The following is a 22,735-nucleotide window of genomic DNA, read 5'->3' on the forward strand; positions in this document are numbered from 1 at the left end:
ATTTGTGGCACGCGCCCTCAGTAGTTGTGGCTCGCGGGCTCTAGAACGCAGGCTCGGTAGTTGTGGCGCACGGGCTTAGTTGCTCTGCAGCATGTGGGATCCTCCCGGACCAGGGCTCAAACCTGTGTCCCCTGTATTGGCAGGTAGATTCTTAACCACTGTGCCACCAGGGAAGCCCCCTTTTTTCATTTTAAAGGATAACTGTGGATACTCTGCTGAGAATAGACTGTAGATAGTCAAGGACAGAGTCAGGAGATCAGTGAGGCGGCGTGGACCAGGGGTAGGAATGGTGAGAAGTGGCCAGATTCTGATTTACAGATATATTATGAAGGTAGAACTGACAGGATTTAATGAGAGGTCAGATGTGGGTATGAGATAAAAGAGGGGAGTCAGGAATGACTCCCAGGTTTTTGGCCCAAAAAACTAAAAAAGTGGAGTGGCAATAAATTGATGGGAGGAAGATTATGGGAGAGCAGCCTTGAACGGAAAGATGGGGATTCAGTGTCTGATGTGTTAGGTCCCAGATGCCTATTAGACATCTCAGTAACATGGCAAGTAGTCCGGCAAAGGCCACGGAAGGATGCAGGGCTGGAGATTTAAAGTTGGAAATCACCAGCACGTACCCAGTATTAAAAGCCACGGGGCTGGGGGCTTCCATGGTGGCACAGTGGTTGAGAGTCCGCCTGCCGATGCAGGGGATGCGGGTTCGTACCCCAGTCTGGGAGGATCCCACGTGCCGCGGAGCGGCTGGGCCCGTGGGCCATGGCCGCTGAGCCTGCGCGTCCGGAACCTGTGCTCTGCAACGGGAGAGGCCACAACAGTGAGAAGCCTGAGTACCGCAAAAAAAAAAAAAAAAAAAAAAAAGAGCCATGGGGCTGGAGGAGGTCATCCAGAGAATGAGAGCAGATAGAGAAGAGGTCCAGGGACTGCGCCTTGAGGCCCTTCGGCAGATAGAGAGTGGGAAAATGAGAAAGAAATAACAAGGAAGACTAAGATTAGCCAGGATGAATTGGGAGATGGGGATTGACATTTATACACAATTGATACTATGTATAAAATACATAACTAATGAGAACTGGCTGTATAGCACAGGAAACTCTACTCAGTGCTCTGGGGTGACCTAAACGAGAAGGAAATCCAAAAAAGAGGGGATATATGTATACATATAGCTGATTCACTTCGCTGTACAGTAGAAACTAACACAACATTGTAAAGCAACTATACTCCAATAAAATTTTTTTAAAAAAATAAAGTGTTTCATAAAATTCTCTGATTTAAAAAAAAAAAAAAAGATTAGCCAGTGAGCTAGGCAGAAAAACAAGACAGTGTATTTTCTGCAAGCAAAAGAATTTCATGGAAGTAACCAACAATAGCAACTGGTGATAACAGGTCAAGTGAGAAAGAGACTGAGAATTAACCTCTGAATTTAGCAATTCAGGGATCCTCAGAAAGAGTGAGACCTTTGCCTGATTGGAGTGTATACAAGAGAGCATGGGAGAACTATGGAATTAGAGAAAAAGAATTTACAAAACTATTGAGGCATTGGGTTCCAAAAATGAACAGAGGAATAAGGCCAAAGAGGCAGAACCAGAGACAAAGATGGGGGTCAAAGAAGTGCATTTTTAAGATGGGAGAAGTACCGCCATGTTTTTATGCTGACAGGAAAGATCTAGAAATGAGGACAATATTAATGACACAGACTAGAAAGGGGGAGAATGGATGAAAGAGGGGATAGGGGTCAGTGCACACGTGGAAGGGTTGGTTGGTGAGGACAAGTCAGCCATCCTAGAAGAAACAGGTGCAGATGTCCGGGGATTTGTAACGTGCAGGCAAATGTTCATGGATGTTCACTTCAGTGTTCAGTGAACTGCGAAGCAAGGTCTCCTGCTAAGAGCGGGTGGGGAGGAGGAGGTGTTGGAGGTGTGAGGAGAGAGGAGGCAGGCATCTTAGAGAATAGGAGTCAGAGTGGATTGTAAACCCGAGCAGGATGCTGGGCAGCGGCACAAAAGATCTGCCTGAAATCAGACGTCAGGCATTTAAAGTGAAACCAGGTGGCTGTGAGTTTTTCTCCAGTTTCCTTCATCAGAGTCAATTGCACGGGTATAAGGCAGAAAGCTGGGTTTAACAAAGGTTGGGGTTTTGCCACATGAGTGCAAGAATGTAAGGCAGGGGGAGTAGCTGAGGATGATGAGAGGGACAAAGGACAGAGGACAGAGAAAAGGTCACAGAAACAACCAGCTGTATATCCCCATGGGGCTGAAAGACTGGAATTAGGGTAGTGGAGGAAATGACCTAAAAAGAGTGGGACCTCTGGAATTGATTATGTGGGTTATGATTACACAGTTATTTGCAACGACGAGGTCAAGGGTATGCCATGGCAGGATGGAAGAGAAGGAATGGAGGAGAAAGTCACTGAACAGGTCAGAGAAATGAAAGGTCTGGGTATGGGAAGGGTCATCCACGAGGAACTGACATCACTAAGGACGGAAACAGTTGGAGCCAGTGACAGCAAGCCAGAAGCTATAATCTTCAGGGATGGATGGGGGTGACCTGAGGCTCAGTGGGTGTCAGATACAGAAGGTACCTTGGGTGGTACATTCTGATGACCTGGGAAGAGAGAGGGAGAATGATCAAGAAACAGCAAAGAGGAACAAGGAGGTCACCACCCTCCTCTGTGCCCACAGATCCAGGGAGAATGGGAGAGAAACTAGGGTCCCTGAGCAAGAACCCAGACAAGCAGGTGAAGGGAACATTTCAGAGTATGCGAGGCTACAGAGGGTTTGCTAATGACTTCCAGTTCCAGAGAGCACAGTGGAGGGGTTTTAAGAGTCAGCGGGGGATGGAAGAGGCTCACAGAAAGGATGCCAGAGCCACACAGGGATGAGAATCCGGGGGTCCAGGGGTGACTGATGTAGGCAGCGTTGAAGCACATAATGGGATCAGTCCTGATGTTCTCAAGGCAGCCAGGAAGGCGAACCATGTCTCCAGCGCAGTGCAAAGATGGAAGGAGAAACACATCCTCTCTCTGTCTCACCATGTGCTCCCTACTCTGAATCCCATCACGTGGCATTTCCCAACCGTGCCTCGTGCATTTCCAAATGGAAACACACCAGACCAGAAGTTACAAGAACACAGGTGCCCAGCACCAGAGTGTCCAAATGGGAAAAGCACAGTGTTGAGAGCCCAAGAGATGTGAATTCAAACCCTGCCTCTACTTACCACGAGATCTCAGCTGAGTCGTCTAAACCCTTGGAGGCCCTGGGACTTCATTTTCTCATGTGTGACACAAGAGCACAAGGATTCACCTTGCATATAAAGTGGGTAGGCATTCCATAAATGCTCCTTTCTGACTCACCATGTTTGTAATAAAGAAAACAAGGAAGGCAACATCTAGTGGGCATCTCCTAAGTGCCAGGCACGGTGCTCATACGTTCAAGTTTCAAATTTAGACTTTACACCACCCATTTTACAGATGTGGAGAGTGAGACTCAAACAGGTTAAATTATTTGCTCAACATCTCATATTTAGGAACTGGTAGAAGCAGTATTTACACCCAAGTCTTCTCATTCAAGTCCGGTGTACTTTCCACCATACCACACTGCCTGGTACATCGTGAAGGCTCAATAAATATTTGTTGGAGGAGTAAGTGATGAGACTAGGGTGGGTCTCTGAACATCAGGGCTGGCTTTGTGCTCAAGCAACCTAAGTGGCCATGAATGCAACGTGACTTCAAGGGGTGCCCCAAGACATCAAGTTACTAGACTTTGCCTGCAACTCCCTAATTAGAAATGCATTTTTGTCTCCTCTCCTCCCCTGCTCATCCATCTTAGAAATGCTACACAGCAAGGCATTTTTCGTCGTTTATTTCCCAGTGTCTCAATTTCCTGGATCCATACCTACAAAGCAGTTTTTATAGTTAAAAGTCTAGGGGGTCCTTCCCAGTGGGAGTCTGGGGGAACCCTGAAGAATCAACCTATTTTACAGCTTCAGTTTCTTTCTACCTTATATACACATAACAGTTTTAGGTATAAATCCAGTTTCAGATACATAGCCCCAAATACTAAAAATAAAATTGTCGGGCTTCCCTGGTGGCGCAGTGGTTGAGAGTCCGCCTGCAGATGCAGGGGACACGGGTTCATGCTCCGGTCCTGGAAGATCCCACATGCCGCGGAGCGGCTGGGCCCGTGAGCCATGGCCGCTGGGCCTGCACTTCCGGAGCCTGTGCCCCGCAATGGGAGAAGCCATAGCAGTGAGAGGCCCATGTACCGCAAAATAAAATAAAATAAATAAAAAATAAAATTGTCCCTTTTTCATCAATATTGGTGAACAAGGACAGCTATACTGTACACTTCTCAACTTTCACTATATTATAGTTTGTTAGTGTCAGAAGTTTGAGGTAAAATTCCCCATTTATAAAGCCAAATTCTTCAAACCATCCCTGTAAAATTTCATTTAAATTTGTCAAGAAAGCAAAGGAAAAAATCAGTATTAGAGAAGACCTGTGCATACCACACTGTTGGGAGCCTGCAGTAGCTATGTTCAAATTGACACGAATTCATATTTTAAAATATCCAGGGCCTAAAGTATTTTAAAAATGAAAATTTAATTAGGTATGATTTCCTGAACTAATAACATTACTGAATAAGGTCTACAAAATCAGAAAACGGTACTGGGGGAGGAAACCCACAAATGAGATTTCCCTGCAATGTCGCAATTACTCTGGATCCCAATATGTAAGCCAGGAAACAAGTCTTGCGTCAATTCTGCATTTTTTCTCATTCAATTTCGATATTCTCCTCCTTGCAGTTCATTGTAAAAGGCAATCAGAGGGCAAAAACACAACGTCATGTGGCTAATGTGGCCCCAAAGAAAAACAGCACTTCCTCGGGTGGACGTGTGGAATCAGTGGCCATGCAGCCTAAGAGGGAGTGTCAAAGAGACTGGGGTTTCACCTCTGTAGGATTGAGAGACTTTGCAGTGATGATCTTGACACTGAATCAGAGCCTTAGAGAATACATAAAGGGACACTGCATTTGGGAAGGACATTGATTTCCTCTCCAAGTAGTCTCTGCTGGGCTGCCGTGACTGACATGTCTGCTCTGTCGCTTGCATTTTAGCTCTCACTTCAGTGTGTACCTGGGTTTTCACGACCTTCTAAAAGAGATTTCCCTCAGTTTTACAAATTTACAATATTCATTTTACCCTGATTTTCTGTTTCATATGGAGACACTTTTTAGTCTTTCTATAATTCTAAGCTTTGGACAGTCTTCTGGGTCCTGTTCTACACATCAGTGTTTCTCAAAGTGTGGCTCCCAGATCAGCAGCTTCAGCATAATCTGGGGATTGTTATAAATGCACTTTCCTGGGCCCGGCCTCAAACCCAGTGACTCATGCACACTAAAGGTTAGGAGCCACTACTACAGATCATTATCCTTCCACTACGAGCCAGAGTCAGGCATTTTGAGAAGCTGTATTCCTTTCAGGCCCATTGTCACAATGGAACTACACCTTTCAAAAGTTTACAGTATAGACCCTTACCACACTATAACCCCTTAGAGAATATAATTTTATGTTTACTGGAAATCCAGTAAATGCTGGCTGGTAGCCACTTGAATAATGTAGCTCCAATATAGTGACGGTTTAAGAGGACCGTAGAAATGCCTGCTTTGGGGCATATTCACCAGCAGTTTCTCTCTTCCATTCAATATGGGGAAACAAAGGGCTTCTTTTTTGACACAATGCCTGAATTTCTATAAGCACAGCTCCTGGCTTATGTATAATTATTGTCTAATTCACTTATATCTAGAGGCCATTCTCAGACTTGAGCTCCACTCCCACAAGTAGCATTCAGAAAAGTGTAAGGCAGGGAACAGAGAGGCATCCTTCTTCAAATGCAGCATTCATGCTGCCTTTCAACCTTGGTCCTGCCCTGGGTCCAGCCCTGGTCCTAGATGCCCCTCTCAGGGCATCCCCGTCTAGGGGTTCACTTCACTTACCGCACTGGTCTGCACCGACTTGTTCTCTGGTTTGGCTTTTATATCAACAACTCCATCAGCATGGCGGAAAGAGCAGTCAGCAATGACATCATAAAATGACAGCTTCTGGGATTTCAAACCGTATTTCTGTAGCCACTTCTCAGAGTCCCAGGCGTCCTCTGGATTTGACTCATTTTCGGCAGAGGTTGCTCCTAATTGTAGTTTTGGAATCACAATTCATCAGCCGTTCATATGACACAAGACTTTCATATGTCATCCTCAACTTAATATTTTAAAGAAACATGTTCTTTGTTAGCTCACATTCTTCTCAGGAAGCATGCTTTCCAAAGCAGGACTGGCAGAGAATTGGTTCACAAGACTGGAAGGCAGGAATCTGCTACTTTTCATTTCACTTCCTCTGCTGCCTAAATTGACTGGACCCATGCAGAGGGGTAGGTGGCTGATAGGCAAGGCAGGAGAGCATTAACCGTAGGGTCAGAAGCTCTGGGTTCAAGTCCTGGCCCCGTTACTTACTAGCTTGGGCAAGTTGCTCAAACTTGGGTGAGTCACCCCATTTAACCTCTCTGAGCTTCAGTGGAATTCTTCACCTGCAGGTAGCATCTGCTTGGCCTTTCTAAGGGCGTCGAAGTGATTCAATATGAAAAGTTATGTGAAAGTGCGTTGTAATGGGGGGGGAGGGGAATCAGGGACAGGAGCTCCCCTGTTAACTTGGTGAATTTGTCCTGATTCAGAGCCTGGCTCTCAACTCTGCAGGCTCAAGAACCCCATGTCAGCTCAGGCGCCTGGATCTGTATCTATGACTCACTTTAGGCTCACACGATCAATTACAGCAAGAAGGCCAATTGCCCAAATATCCCTAGCCTTAGGCGCATTCCCTTGGTGTTTTCCAAATCTTATCTGTACTCTAAGTGGGAGGAGGTGTTATGTTACCTGCGCAGAACACCAGAGAAGCCAGCTTATCATACAAACAGCAAAGTATCTATCCATGTGGCTCAAAACCCCTATGGCCACCTAAGGGAGAGTGGGGTATCTGAGGGTGGGCACAGAGGAGGCATGGTGTCTGCAGCTGGCCTGTGAGAGCTGACTGTGCCCCTTCCCTCCCGACTCCAGGCTCAGTGGTAGCGCGTGGTGAAACTGACCATGCCTGCCGGGATCATTTACAAAATCTGAAAATCAGCAGATGCTACAAATGAGGGCTTTCTTATTCCAGAGAGTGGTTGACAACATTTGTCTGCATGCCCCTGGAAGGAAGGCAGAAAGGACCCTGAGCTCTTAGCCCCAGTGGGACCAGTAGAGCCTTAGGAGAACTGGGAGAAGGTGCTATGCAGAGAGGTGGTTTTTAAAACGGGTACTACCACGTATTAGGTCCACCAGCCCTACAGAGTTTATTTTCACTCGGATCAGTGGTTCTCAACCCTGCACACTGGAATCCTCTGAGGAGTTTTAAAACATACTGATGCCCGGGCCCCATGCATTAGATTCTGTTTTAACTGATCTGGACATTGAGATTTTTCAAAGTTCCCTAGGTGATTATTCTGTGCAGCCAAGCACTAGGGTAAGATGAAAAGAGCTTTTTCTAAATTATGATTTGGTGATACCTTCATTTATGCTTCTATCAGACAGATTCAAGTTAAATTATACTTTTAATGGGAAACAAAAATATTACCCATAGTTATCCATTACTATATTTAAGGGGATATATAATTACAATAATATTTGAAGAAATAAAACACTTGAGAGCCAATTATTTCTCAATAATACATAAAGGATCTGTCCATTAATGTTACATATGTCCTCAAATTTTAATAGAACAGCTTTTAAATAATGCACTCTGAAACCTCCTGGAGCTGGAACTTCTCAAAGAAGCTTGATTTTGGCTTTTGAACTTTAAACCAATCTGGCATCAAAAGCCCCTCTGGACACCATCCCCGATGTCAGCAGTTGGTTTCTACATGATTCACAAAGTGTCTTTTCAATCTGCACAGGGGACTGAAATCAGAGGTTTCCCAGAGCTTCTGATCCCAAGGTTCTCGTGCAAGTTCTCCTGCATCGCAGGGAAAAAGCAAAAGGAAATTGGAGGCATTTTTGTCAGTGGGGTCAGCCTCCTTGGAGAAACCTTTTGGGTGACTATTTTTCCTCAATTACTGCTGATTACATTCTGAGCCTTTGTCTCCCCTTTACTCCTACTTTATTCTCCTCCCTCCTTTATGATCAATAGGTGTAGTAGGAAATAAACTTTTCATTCAGTTATTTCCATAGCAACACACACACCTATCACATGCTCTGCTCTGTTTTGGGTTGCTTTCTTTTGAAAAGACAAGAGCCTTTTATCAATTAGAAATTCAAGCCAATCATAAAAGAATTTCCTAAAAACACATCAAACAAATTCTAAGAAGGGATTTTTAAAGAGCCAGAGACTAATTTTTGACTGTAGCTTCACCCAGGACCAGGCAGTGCAGTCACCCCGAGGGTATGATTCAGGCTCCCAATTACCCTCTGAAAAGGGGTTGGAGGAAGACCCCAAAGCAACTTGAACTTCATAAAGGCAAGAAGGGGCAGCCAAGCATACAACAGCAATGAGCCTAGGTGCCCCAAAGCTGAAGAAAGGAGAGAAAGGGTGAAATCTTTTCACTTTCAATGCTAATTACACCACCCCCATCTGAGCCTCATTTTCCCAGGGAGAGGAGAGGAGTGTTGAGGGAGTCATCCATTCATTAGAGTCACTCACTAAGGGGTCCTTCCCATTCCCCTGCAGTTATCTTAATTAAATGTGCTACATAAATTCTCACCTATGGAGCCAAGGAAAATACCTTCACTTATGATAGAGATGTGACCTCACAGTGCATCCTAGATTCTCTCTAATCCATGGGCAGATCACATCCATGTCACAGGCTAACTTACCTGCCACCCGGCCCCTGTCCCACTTATCAATCTCAGAACATTTTTCAACGAGTAAGACCTACCGGCCAGTGCTTTCGAAACATCACAGCTACAGCCAGGGCGCAGCAAAAAGACAAACTGGACACAGTCCATCAGTACCCACTCCTCCCCTAGAGGCTCACAGCCATCAAGGGCTTAGAGCCACCATAATTACCCTCCCCTTGGCGATGGTTAATCTTATGTGTCAACTTGGCCGGGCCACACTACCCAGATATCTGACAAACATTATTCTAGATGTTTCTATGAAGGTATTTTAAAAGTGAGATTAATATTTAAATGAACAGACTTTGAGTAAAGCAGATAATCCTCCATATTGTGAGTGGGCATCTCCATTCAGTTGAAGCCTTAGTAGAAGACAGACTGACATCCCCTAAGGAAGAGGGAATTCTGCTTTTAGACCCAAACTGCAATACCAGCTCTTCCTTGGGTCTCCAGCCTGCTGGCCTGCCCTGCAGATTTTGGACATGCTGGCTTCCACAGTCATGTGAGCTAATTCCTTAAATCTCTCTCTCTATACACACATGTATACATACACACACACACACACACACACACACACACACACACACACATATCCTATTGGTTTTGTGTCTCTGAAGAACGATGACTAAGAGGCCCATCCTCCTCCGCTGAAAGTTACTTGTCCAGCACCTCATTCCTGCCATGGTCCATGTGCCTTTCAAGGGAACATTCAGCTAAGGACTAAACTACAGCTCTAGATCTGGAACCAACCTCACAGAGCATCAAGTTCAATGTTTCCCACAGTGTGTTCCTCAGACTCTACTTCTACTGCATGTCAGTGGCTATTACTCAGAAAGAGGGTTCCTTAGCACAAAGTTTGGAGAGCTTGAAAATAAACAGTTTCAACAGATTTTTCAAAGAAGGGCTTGTCTAAGTTTTTGTTGTAGGAATCAGCAGTGGGTCTGACCATGAGCAGAGGCATGAATAGTATTTCCTAAAGGCATTTAGTCTAGGCCCTTTCTCCACAAAACATTGTGTAGGGCTTTTATTTGATAGATCACAGCTTGGTACACACTGTCCAACATCCCTGTTATCACAAGTGTCATGAGACAGTAAACTAACCCTTGGCTACCATGTGGAAAGTGGCACATGGGAAGTGGCACAGGAAAAGTGGCACACCATGTGGGAAGTGGCATTGTGAAACAGTTACAAAGAAGCTGGAAGTGGTGTCCAACAGCAAGCAAGCGAGAGAGAAGAGAAAGAGAGAGGAAGGAAGGAAGGAGGGAAGGTGGGAGGGAGGGAAGGAGGGAAGGAGGAAAGGAAGGAAGGAAACAGAAGAGAAGAGAAGGAAAGAGAGAGAGGGAGGCAGGAAGAATTGAGGACAGCTGGGAAGGGAGAGAGAGGAAGGAGAAAGGGTGCAACTGCCAGGGAAAGAAATCCGGACACTCCTGCTGGTGAGATGGGTGAGATTTCAACAGGCTCAGCAGGGCAGCAGCTGGTAGGACTGAGGGTTCTCTGAGGGTGGGACGATGAGGCCCACCTGGGTCAGGAGCCCAAGAGACAGGTGCTGACAGCGTGGCTCAGGAGAGTAGACTGTCTCCAGGCAGTTACACACTTTGTTCACTGCACTTGATGACTGACTGATATTTTCTGTTCATCTACACTTGTTAAAGCACCGAGGGCTGAGCATGTTTGCCCGGCACTGGGAGGGGAGCCAAGCCAGGGGGAGGAGGAGATGGAAGGGCAGAGAAAGGTAGCCACTGAGATTCTGCACAACCGATTCACTTGGCAGATTGGGGTAAAGGTTCTCTGGAGTGCCCCAGGGGTTGCACACATGAGGGCAGGGGTACAAGGAGATGCAGTGACGGGCCTGAAGTCATATCTCTAATATGTGCCTGAGTCCAAACTGGCAGCTCTAGAGTCTGCCCTGAGTGGACTGTTGAATAATCTTGGGAATGACGATTAGCGTGTGCAACCATTACGTTCATGGGAGATTGGGAAAGAATCTTGATGAATTCTAGGCCCTTTCTCCCCTGAAAATGATTTTTACTTCCTACTTGTAATGCTTGTAAAAATCAAAGTAGAATCTGTTGAAAAGAAGGGTTCCGTGGTTTATGCAACTTCTATAAACAAGCAGAAAAACGATCCCAACCCTGAGTTCTCTAACTCCTATAATCTTCAGGGGGTGTAAGCAGGAGGGGAAGGAAGTTAAATGAACAAAGAGGCAAAAAAGAAGCAGATGCAAAAATAAAGAACATAAAGCACGGATAATGGATAGGATGTGGGAGAGGAGCTAATGCCTCTCGAAGATATCGTTCTGTTTTCTAATTTTTTTTCTTCTGCCTCGTGATTCTGAAAGGGGGAAGCTTAAAAAAAATTACAAGTAGGCTGTGGATGAGGCAGCTGCAGGAAGAATGTTTCCTTTCTGATGATACCTGCAACTAGACACTGAGAGATAAGGAGCAATAGCACATGACAAACCTGCATGAAGGCGAGGAAGAACCCCCCAGTAGAGCACAGACTCCAAGAGAAGAATTTCGAAAGCCACGCATTTCATGTGTCTATGTCTAAAATGACATTGAAAATAAATTCAAAATAGTTGAGGATCAGTGACATAGGCAATAAATTATACCAAAGGCAACTATTTCTTTAAAAGATAGCATGACACGGCAAGAGAAACACAGACCCATTCAAGATGTTTGGTACCAAGTGAAAAAATCAAGATTAAGAAATGAGAAAAGGATTAATGGAGTTTGGGAATTTAAGGTTAAGAACCTGAAATTCTTGCGGTAGTGAGAATGGCAATTCTTAGAGTGGGAATACTAAAATTAAACCAAGACAAGAGATCTGAATCTGCTTCCCTTGGGAAATTAAAATATTTGCCACTTTTTTGATCTTACATCAACAGAGCACATGTTTTGTATTATTTTAATCCTTTTAAATGTATCGAGACTTATTTTATGGTCCAACATATGGTCTCTTCTGGAGAATAAGCTGGGTGCATTTGAGAAGAATGTGTATTATACTGCTGTTGCGTGGAACAGATATCTATAGATACCTATTAAGTCTAGTTGATTTATTGTGTTGTTAAAGTTTTCTATTGATCTTCTGCCTGGTTATTCCATTCATTTTTTTTTTTTTTGCCACCTTGCAGCATATGGGATCTTAGTCCCCTGACCAGGGATCAAACCCATGCCCCCTGCAATGGAAGCATGGAGCCTTAACCACTGGACCACCGGGGAAGTCCCTCCATTCATTATTGAAAGTAGGATATTGAAGTTTTCAACTATTTTTGTTGAACTATTTCTCCTTTCAATTTGCCAGTTTTTGCTTAAAGACCTGCTGTTAGGTGCATATATGTTTACAATTATAATACCTTCTTGGTAAGTTGACCCTTTTAATATTATCAGATGTTTCTTTCTAAAAATTTTTTGTTTTATAATCTATTTTGTCCAAAATTAGCATAGCTACTCCAGCTCTTTGATTGTTACTATTTGTATGTCTTTTTCCATCCTTGACTTTCATCCTATTTGTGTCTTTCAATCTAAAGTGTGTATTTTGTAGACAGCATACGGTTGGAACATGTTTTTTTTTTTTTGGCAGTATGCGGGCCTCTCACTGTTGTGGCCTCTCCCGTTGCGGAGCACAGGCTCCAGACGCAGAGGCTCAGCAGCCATGGCTCACGGGCCCAGCCGCTCCGTGGCATGTGGGATTTTCCCGGACCGGGGCACGAACCCGTGTGCCCTGCATCGGCAGGCAGACTCTCAACCACTGCACCACCAGGGAAGCCCCAGCATTTCTTTTACTAAATTTTTTTGAGTTATATTTTTAGTGGCTGCCCTCAGGACTACACTTAGTATCTTAACTTACCACAATCTAGTTCGGATAAATGCCAAATTAATCTCAATAGGTACACAAAAGTTTTGCACCTATATAGTTCCATTCTCTCCCCACTCCTTGTGCTGTTATTCTCATATAAATTATATCTTTATACATTATGTGCCCATCAACACATATTTATAATTATTGCTATGTGCAGTTGTCTTTTAAATCAAATAGGAGAATAAGTTCAAACAAAAGCTACATTTATACTGTCTTTTATATTTACCCATGTAGTTATCTTTATAATGTGGATTCAAGTTACTCTCTAATACCCTTTCATCTCATCCTTAAAGACTTTCTTCATTATTTTTTATAGGGCAAGTCTTCTAGCAATGAAATCTCTCAGTTTTTGTTTATCTTGAATGTGTTCATTTCTCCTCCTTTTGATGGATAATTTTCCCAGATACAGTATTCTTGATTGACAGACTTTTTCTTTCATCACTTTGAATATTTCATCCCACTGCCTCTGACCTCTATGGTGTCTGATGAGAAATCAGTTGTTAATTGTACTGAGGATCACTTGCATGTGATGAGTCACTTGTCTCTTGATGCTTTCAGGAGTCACTTTTAGGGCCTGGTGCTTTCTGTTGTGGACAGTTGTTTGTTATTGATTCAATTTCTTTAACAGATATAGGCCTATTAAGATTGTTTGTTTCTTCTTGTGGGAGATTTGACAGATTGTGCCTTTCAAGGAATTGGTCCATTTCATCCAGGTTATCAATTTTGTAGGCACAGAGTTGTTCATAATATTCCTTTATTATCCTCTTTTTTTTTTTTTTTTTTTTTTTGTGGTATGCGGGCCTCTCACTGTTGTGGCCTCCCCCGTTGCGGAGCACAGGCTCCGGACGCGCAGGCTCCGGATGCGCAGGCCCAGCGGCCATGGCTCACGGGCCCAGCTGCTCCGCGGCATATGGGATCCTCCCAGACCGGGGCACGAACCCGTATCCCCTGCATCGGCAGGCGGACTCTCAACCACTGCGCCACCAGGGAGGCCCTTTTATTATCCTCTTAATATGGGATCCCTAGTGATGTTTTCTCTTTCATCTCTGATATTTGTAATTTGTGTGTTTTCTCTTTCATTCTTAGCTAGCCTGACTAGAAGCTTATTTATTTTATGGATCTTTTCAAAGAACCAGAACCAGCTTTTGATTTTGTTGATTTTCTTTACAGATTTTGTTTTCAACTTCATTAATATCTGCACCAATTTTTTTTGGGGGGGGGGTTGCGGGCCTCTCACTGTTGTGGCCTCTGCTGTCGCAGGCTCCGGACGCACAGGCTCAGCGGCCATGGCTCATGGGCCCAGCCGCTCCGCGGCATGTGGGATCTTCCCGGACCAGGGCACGAACCCGCGTCCCCTGCATCAGCAGGCGGACTCTCAACCACAGCGCCACCAGGGAAGCCCTCTGCTCCAATTTTTAATCATTATTTTCTTCTGTGTACTTTGCCTTTAATTTGCTCCTCTTTTTCTAGTTTCCTAAGGTGGAAGCTTATTGACTTTGGATCTGTCTTCTCTTTTAATTTAATTGCATTCAATGCTATAAATTTCCCTCTAAGCACTGCTTTTGCTGCATCCCACAAATCTTGATAAGTTGAATTTTTATTTTCATTTAACACAGTCACTTTCTAACAACATGATTCTAGCTTTGACATTTCATCATATCTTGTATTACATTCCAATAACCTTCCTGAATTAAATGCACCACATCTACAGAATCCTAATGAAATAATTCTTCTTCCACATTTTGGGGGGATTTTTTCAGTGAGAGCCTTAACACTGATTTGTGGAAGCTTTACATGCTACTCTTATGCAGATGTTTTTATGTTTGTGTTTTTTGTCTAGAAAATACAGAGCTCACTACCCATGAGAAAACGTATGCTTGAGTTAAACAAAATACTGGCCCTTTCTAGCACTCTCACTTGCTGCTTATTAATCAGCTTCATCAATATTCATCTAGGAGCTTAGCTTTGACACCTATATCTTCTTTAGCCCTAAGTCCTGCCAGGTTCAATATTTGAATTCTCCCTCAGATCTGCCCGTTTAGCATCATCTTCACACACTATCACCCTAGTCCAATATTCTTTCATTTCTTGTCTATACTAACATCCTAACTCTCTTCCCTCATCCTCACTTGGTCCCTCCCCTCCAATCTTTTCCCACACAATAGTCAAAGTGGTTTTTTTTCTAAATGCAAATCTGATCTTATCATTCCCTTGCTTAAAAGCTTACACTGGGTTCCCATTGGTCTGAAATTAAGAACTGACTTCTCATGCCATGGACTCCAGACCCAGCATGGTCTGGTCCTTATGTACTTTTCCAAACTCATCACAGGCTAATTGCTAACTTGAATTCTGAGCTCTGGCCACACTCATCTTTTCCAGCTCAACTAAAGTGCCATGCTCCTTCCTGCCTCAGGACCTTTGCATGTGCTATTCTGCTGCCTAGCATAAATTCTTCCCTTACTCCCACCCTTCATCTCATTAACTCACCCCCTCAACCCTCAGATATCAGCTCCAGGGTCATTTCCTCAGCGAGGCTTTCCTTTACCCCAAACACCTCAGGAGCTCACCCCTTTCCTTAGTCATACTACCCCAGGTGGGAATTATACTTCCATGTGTTTCTGATTTTCTACCCTTTCTGAACAAGAAATGGTACAAGATCTTGCTTTATTAGGGGCCATTCCATGTCTGTTTTTCGTCATTATACTCACTCTCTGGCACAGAGCTACGTATGGTGAGTATTCAATAAACAAAAGAATAAATAAATGGATCAAACTTTTTTAATGCTATCATTACATTCTATGTGTCAGCACAGTTCTAAGTGTTTTACATATATTTTCTCATTTAATTCTCACAACAGCGCACTGGGTAGGTATTATCGTTATCCCACTTTTGCAAATAAGGAAACCGAGGCACAGATGATAAATGTCTTGCCCAGGGTCACACAGGAGTGTGCAGAACCAAGATTAATGTCTTTGTAACTCCAAACCTGTGTACTTCACCATCACCAATGACTACAGGGAAATCCGGCCAGTTATTTAACACGATGCCAATAAAAATGAGCATTATCTCTTTCTCCACTTGTTAAAAAAAATGCTCAAAACTCCCATAGAGCTCCTTGACGGAACTTCCTACAGAGCCTGAATGGACCTTTTGCCTTTTCCTTGTCTTTTGACATTGAGTTTGATATTCTGAACCAAGTATGCAGTTATTTCCAGTGTCCTTAATTCCTTTGTGTAGAACCATATCACCATTCATTTCTTTCCATATAAAAGTATCACATGCTCCTTCTGCCTGAAGGATTCCCTCTAACTTTTCGTGCAGTGCAGATGAGCTGATAATGAATTCTTTCAGCTGTTGTACATGTGAAAATGCCTTTATTTTGCCTTTGTTTTTGAAAGATATTTTCACAAAATATAGAATTCTAGATTGAGTTTAAGGTACTGGATGAAAAAAATAAGATGTTACTCCACTGTCTTTTCACTTGCAACAAGAAATCTGCTGTCATGCTTATCTCTGTTCCTTTTACAGAAAATGTCTTTTTTGCTCTGCTTGCTTTTAACATTTTCTCTTCATTAGTGGTTTCAAGCAAATTGATTGTGTTGTCCTTTGGTACAGTTCCCCTCATCTTCTTGTACTTGGCATTCATCAAATTTCTTGGATCTCTAAGTTATAATTTTCATCAAATTCGGAAAATTTTCAATCTTTATTTCTCCAAATATATTTCTATTCTCCCTCCTCCCCTGTCCTCAGGAATTCCATCTAGATGTATATTTGTTTACTTGAAGTTGTCCTACAGTTCACTGACGCTCTTTTGTTATTTGTTTTTATTTGTTATTTATTATTGGGTTTTTTTCTCCGTATGTCTCATTTTGGACAGTTTCTATTGCTATGCCTTCAAGATCACTAATCTTTTTCCCTGCAATGTCTAATCTGCCATTGATCCCATTCAGCATGTTTTCAAGTAAGATATTTTCTTCCCTAAAAATTTTCATCTCTAAAAGTTCAACATGTATTTTTTAAAAATACTTCCCTGGGGCCTCCCTGGTGGCGCAAGTGGTTGAGAGTCCGCCTGCCGATGCAGGGGATACGGGTTCGTGCCCCGGTCTGGGAGGATCCCATATGCTGCGGAGCGGCTGGGCCCGTGAGCCATGGCCGCTGAGCCTGCGCGTCCGCAGCCTGCGCGTCCGGAGCCTGTGCTCCGCAACGCGGGAGGCCACAACAGTGAGAGGCCCGCATACCGCAAAAACAAACAAACAAACAAACAAACAAACAAACAAAAAATACTTCCCTGTCTCCACTTAACTTTTTGAACATATGGAATACAGTTGTAACTGTTTGAATGTCTTTTTCTGCCAATTCTAACATCTGTGTCAGTTTTCTTCTTTTCGTGCCTAGTAAACTTTGATTGGATACCAATTGTTGTGAATTTTACCTTGTTGGGTACTAGATGATTTTATATTCTTATAAACCTTCTTGAGCTTTGTTCTGAGATGCAGTTAAGTTACCCATAAAGAACTCTCCACTTTCATGTCTTGCTTTGATGATTTCTTAGAAGGGCCCAGAGCTCAGTTTAAGGCTAGTCAGTCCCCATTACTGAGGCAAGACCTTCCCAAGTAGTCTACCCAGTGCTCTGTGACATAAATTTTTCCAATCAGGCTGGTAAGAACAGGCACTGTTCCTAGCCCTGTGTGACCTCTAAACCCTTTCTTTCTAATTCTTTCCAATGGATCTTCCCCAGCCTCAGGTAATTTCCTCATAGAATGATCAATATTGAGCAGGAATCACAAGAGGGGCTCTTTGCAGATTTCCAGAGTTCTCTCTCTGTGCACCTCTCTCCTCTCTGGTACTTTGTCCCGTGAAATCTTGATATCTTGATCTCCCTGGACTCCTAACTCTATCTCTCAAACCTGGAAGTTTGCTGTGCTCTACCTGGGATCCTTCTCCCTACACCAGGCCATGGTGTAGGGAGAAGGATCCCAGGTAGAGCACAGCAAACTTCCTCTCTTCCTCTCTCAAAGCACTAAGCATTAAGGTGGGACAATCAAAGTTTACCTTGGATTTTCCTGTATCTCAGAGACCACTGGCCTTTGTTGCTTAGTGTCAAGCACCTTTAAAAACCAATGTTTCATATATTTTTGTCAGTTTTTTTTTCCCTGAGGGAATTCTCATGCACTGCTCTTAGTAATTAAAAGAGGTCAAAATTACCAACGGCCAGATTGTGTGGCCTCTGCATCTTCTTATTCCAGGTATCAGGCTGATGAGCCATCCCTGCCAGGAACTGCCCTCCTGGTCCTGGTCCTATAGGTGCCAGTTGGTCCCTGAACCAGTGCACCCAGCCGAGGGGGCAGGCGGGGGCCGCTATGTCCAGGAAGGAAGACTTTGTCTAATTCACATGAAGGTTCCACGTGTAATGACAGCTCACCTGATCTCCTCCATCCTACCCTTCCCCTCTCCAGATGGCTACCATATCTCCTCTGGCCTGCAGGCTTTGGGCAGGCAAAAATGGAAAATGGCTGCTGCCCTCACACAAAGCAGATGCAGGGTCTTGGGCTGACACAGGCTTTGCTTCAATAACATTGGGCTGTGGGCGGCAACGGGAGCAAGTCAGACGCTACATGTGGCCTTTGGGGCCAAAGCAAGGTTACAAAAGCTTCTTTTGGTAACCAACAGTGGAAAGGTCCTGACCAAATTTTCCTTTTTAAATAGAAATGGTAGTGACTTCCCTGGTGGCGCAGTGGTTAAGAATCCGCCCGCCAGTTCAGGGGACACGGGTTCAAGCCCTGGTCTGGGAAGATCCCACATGCCGCCGAGCAACTAAGCCCGTGCGCCACAGCTACTGAGCCTGAGCTCTAGAGCCCACAAGCTACAAGTACTGAGCCCACGTGCCACAACTACTGAAGCCTGCGTGCCTAGAGCCCATGCTCTACAATGAGAGAAGCCACCACAATGAAAAGCCCATGCACTGCAACAACGAGTAGCCTCCACTCGCTGCAACTAGAGAAAGCCAGTGCACAGCAACAAAGACCCAACGCAGCCAAAAATAAAAACAAAATAAAATAAATAAATTAAAAAAAAATAGAAACGGTACATTTAAAGCATCTTTTGGGACCTCCCTGGTCGTCCAGTGGTAAAGAATCCACCTTCTAATGCAGGCAACACGGGTTCAATCCCTGGTCGGGGTATTAGGCTCCCACATGCTGCGGGGCAGCTAAGCCCGCATGCCACAACTACCGAGCTCGTGCACCTCAACGAGAGAGCCTGTGCGCCACAACTAAGACCCAATGCAGCCAAAAAAAAAAAAGCATGTTTTGAAAGTTTATGCTTGGAGTTATTTTGGTTTTTAGTTCTGTGTGTGTATTAGATTAAAACAAAGGGATGAGAAGCTATCCTTCTAAAGATTACGGAGGCCAAGAGCTCTTCTGTTTCCTTTAGAAACAACATCTAAAAACCTTCCGTTAACCCTCAAGATTACCCCAAGCTTCAATATTCCTTCTGTCAGTCTGCTCAATATGCCATAACAAAATACTAAAGACCGGGTGGCTTAAACAACAGAAGTTTATTTTCTCACAGTTCTGAAGCCTGGAAGTCCAAGATCAAGGTGCCTGCAGGTATGGTTTCTGGTGAAGCATCTCTTCTTGGCTTGTAAATGGCAACCTTCTGGCTGTGTCCTCAAGTGATGTGTGAAGAGAGAGAGGTCTCCAGTGTCTCTTTCTCTTCTTATTAGGACACCAGTTCTATTAGATTAGGGTCCCACCCTTATGATCTCATGTAACTTTACCTCCTTAAAGGCCCTTTCTCCAAATATAGACACACTGGGGTTAGGGCTTCAATGTCTGAATTTGGGGGAACAGAGTTCAGTCCATAGCACTCCCCCAAACAAACACCTTAGCAGCGAGTATTTGTCTGGCATGAATGTTTGCCTTATCCCAGGTCCCCTGTTTCATTTTCATTCTCTCAGGATGACGGAGGACTCTCTGAGTCCTTGACTCTACGCTCACGCTGAGGGGGGGACGGGTGTCACCACAAGTGAGCAGCCCCTCCAGACAAGCCTGATTGGGCCCCTCCTTGGAAACCCCACACAGCTGGTCCTGGGGAAGCAACTGCAGCTGCTGCTGCCCCAGACCCAAGTCAGGACACCCACTCACAGGAAAAAGTCACTGTTGCCAGGAATTTATTAAGTCGCACAGGGCAAGCTCACCCATGCCTTCTATCTCCTCCTCCCTCTATTCATGTCCCCTTCCCCGCTTCTCCTCTTCAACTGCATCCCTGACCCCAGCCAGCCTGGCCTTCTTGCTCTCCTCCCCCACTGATGCCTCTGTAACACAGGCAGGGTACCAGGAGGCAATACAGCATGGCAGGAGCTTCCAAACTTTGCTGCACATTAGGATTGCCTGGGGAACTCTCAAAACTCCCAATGTCCAGATTGCATCCTTCATGGATTAAATCAGAATGTCTGGGGTGGGAGCCAGACATCAGTATTTTTACTAAGGAACTAGGTTTTGAATCCTGGCTTCGTTACTTCTAGCTTGGCCTTGGGCAAGTTACTTAACCTTAAATGGAGATAAAAGTAGCAGCTATCTTATAAGATTGTGGTAACGATGAAAGCTAATACTCGTGAAGTGCTTAGAACAGTGCCTGACATGTAAGGTATGTGCTTTGTTAGCTACTGTTTTTACCAGCCGTGCCCTAAATGAAACCAGTCCCCTACAGAGGAAAATCCTTTACTACCTCAAGAGCTCAGGAAGAAGAATCAGTATTCTCACCGCCCTAACTGTGAAAGAGAAAAGATCGAGCTAACATTTACCAAGTACCTGTTTGGTGCAAAGCATGTATTCTTTTACTTAATTTTTACAATAATCTCTTAAGACTGATGTTATCAATTATTTAACAGGAGAATAAATTAAGGCTCAAAGAGATTGACTCAGGTTTATCTAGTGATGGAGCTGGGATTTACAACCAGATTTCTCACTCCAAACTCAGGCTCCTCTGAATCCTCTTTTCAACTGGATCTTGACCTATGGACTTCCGTGTTTGTCTTTGCATAGCCTAATTTTAGCAAAAATCCTGAGAAGACAGTTTACCAGGATCCCCCACCCTCCATACCTGAGCAAATTCCTCATTACCCCTGTCCCCCAGGTGATGTCTGGTCACCCCGGCCTTCAGCAAGAATCCTGTCAGATAGGTTTATCCAGAAATCCCCTTTTAACCCTGATGTTTCTTCTCGGTAATTTTCCACCCACCAACCCTCCACCCTGCTCCTTGGCTGTAAATCCCCACTGGTCCATGTTTATTCATAACTGAGCCCACTTCCATACTGAGGTCTCTTTTCCCCTCTTGCAATAGTCCCTGTATAGAAGTCTGATTTTGCTTTGACAACCTACAGACACACACATGTGCACACACATACACACACACACAGAGCACAGCAGAGCTCTGGAGAGTCCCCTCAGGAGCTGGGCTAAGGAGCTCTCCTTGGTAAAGGAACACGGAAACAGCCCCCATCCCCAACCAGTAGCAGTTATGACTCTTTTACACTCATGCCCGTAAACAGCACCCACCGTGGTCTGTTGCGGCCACGTCGGTATTGGGAGGCTCAGCCACCAGACTCTGGATCTGGGCCAACGTGCTGCTGGCTTCCTGCATCTCCCTCCAGATGAGAAACATGTCCTCTCTGACCCCAGCTCCTGGAAGGGAAACACGTGTGAGCAGGCAGCTGTGGAAGGCCCCAGAATGCTCTGGTGGTCCTAGCAAGCCTGGCACACCCTGGCCAAGTTTCTAGAATATTTCTGAATATCATCTTCCATTTGCCCCACTAACGTCTTTCTGAGATTCAGAAGTGAAATCCCTAAGAAAATGCTGTCATCTCAAGAAATCATAAATGCAGACTTTAGGAGGTAATAAATCCTTATAAAGTAAATATTTGTGGCAGCCAGGATATTTTAAGATGAATTTATTGATAATACTCAAATAAGATAAAGAATAAAAATATTCAAAAGCACCCAATAAAAGCCAGGGTGATCACTGTGGGCAAGGGAAACTCAATGGTATATGAAACTAACAACCCCTCACCTTTCTTGATTAAGCTGAGATTTCCTGCTTCTTTGAAACCACCTTCACAACTCTATTTTTCCCTAATGTAGTAACAACTCTTTGGCCTCCTTTTCTGGACCTCTCCTGTCTCAGTTAAGGGTTTGGTTTGGCTGTATGACATTTTTTAAATGATATGGCTTAATTAATATAGATACTTATATCATTTCAGCAATCAGTCAATAGACGTTCATCCCATGGGTAAGAAGTCCAAGGCTGGGACACTCTGCCTCCACCAAGATCCTGGCTCTAACAGATTAGTAATTTCCAGAGGTTAAGGAGGGTGTAGGAGCAGGAGGGGGATGGGTATGACTGTAAAACGCAACACGCGGGAACCTGGGGTGGTGTCCTGAGAGCATCGATATCAATATCCTTGTTGTGATACCGTCCTATAGTTTTGCAAGATGCGACCATGGGGGAAACCCAGTAAAGAGCACGTGGGCATTTCTGTTATTTCTTACAACTGTATGTGAACCTACAGTTCTCTCCGCCAGAGCCTGCTGTGCATACGAGGCCAGCAGTGACTCCAACAGGCAACCGTGCTTAGAAGATGCCACTCACCCATTTTCAGTGGCAGCCGCGGGCCCAGTTGCCAGCCTGGCACCACTCACAGCATCGTGGGGGCTACAGGGGAGTCCCTGCTCTGGGGTGCTTCTAAAAGGTTGCTCAGACAAGAATTTAGCAGACGTATTCTCTAGTTTTAAAGACTCCATTCCAATAAAAGTTTATTTAGAAACAAACATGCACAAGAAATCTACTTCACAGACTGTGTACAGTCGGCTCAGAGAACACTGATGCTGTTATTACTTAAGTAAGCTGAGTCCCGATTCTCTAATGATAAATGCCTTTTTGGGGTACCTGCTACGTGC

The 22,735-nt window shown here is 44.4% G+C and overlaps 1 protein-coding gene across 1 annotated transcript in view; it reads right to left on the reverse strand.

The window, feature by feature from the left end:
* The window catches only part of VWA3B (von Willebrand factor A domain containing 3B), a 195,928-nt gene that overhangs the window by 110,064 nt on the left and 63,129 nt on the right, over positions 1-22,735 (reverse strand). Inside the window, 2 exon segments of the mRNA XM_060116976.1 lie at positions 5,997-6,187; positions 21,338-21,463. Of these exon segments, the coding sequence (XP_059972959.1) occupies positions 5,997-6,187; positions 21,338-21,463 (317 nt within the window).

The sequence above is a fragment of the Mesoplodon densirostris genome, chromosome 14, assembly GCF_025265405.1.
Source record: "Mesoplodon densirostris isolate mMesDen1 chromosome 14, mMesDen1 primary haplotype, whole genome shotgun sequence".
In the NCBI taxonomy this organism is placed as follows: Eukaryota; Metazoa; Chordata; class Mammalia; order Artiodactyla; family Ziphiidae; genus Mesoplodon; species Mesoplodon densirostris.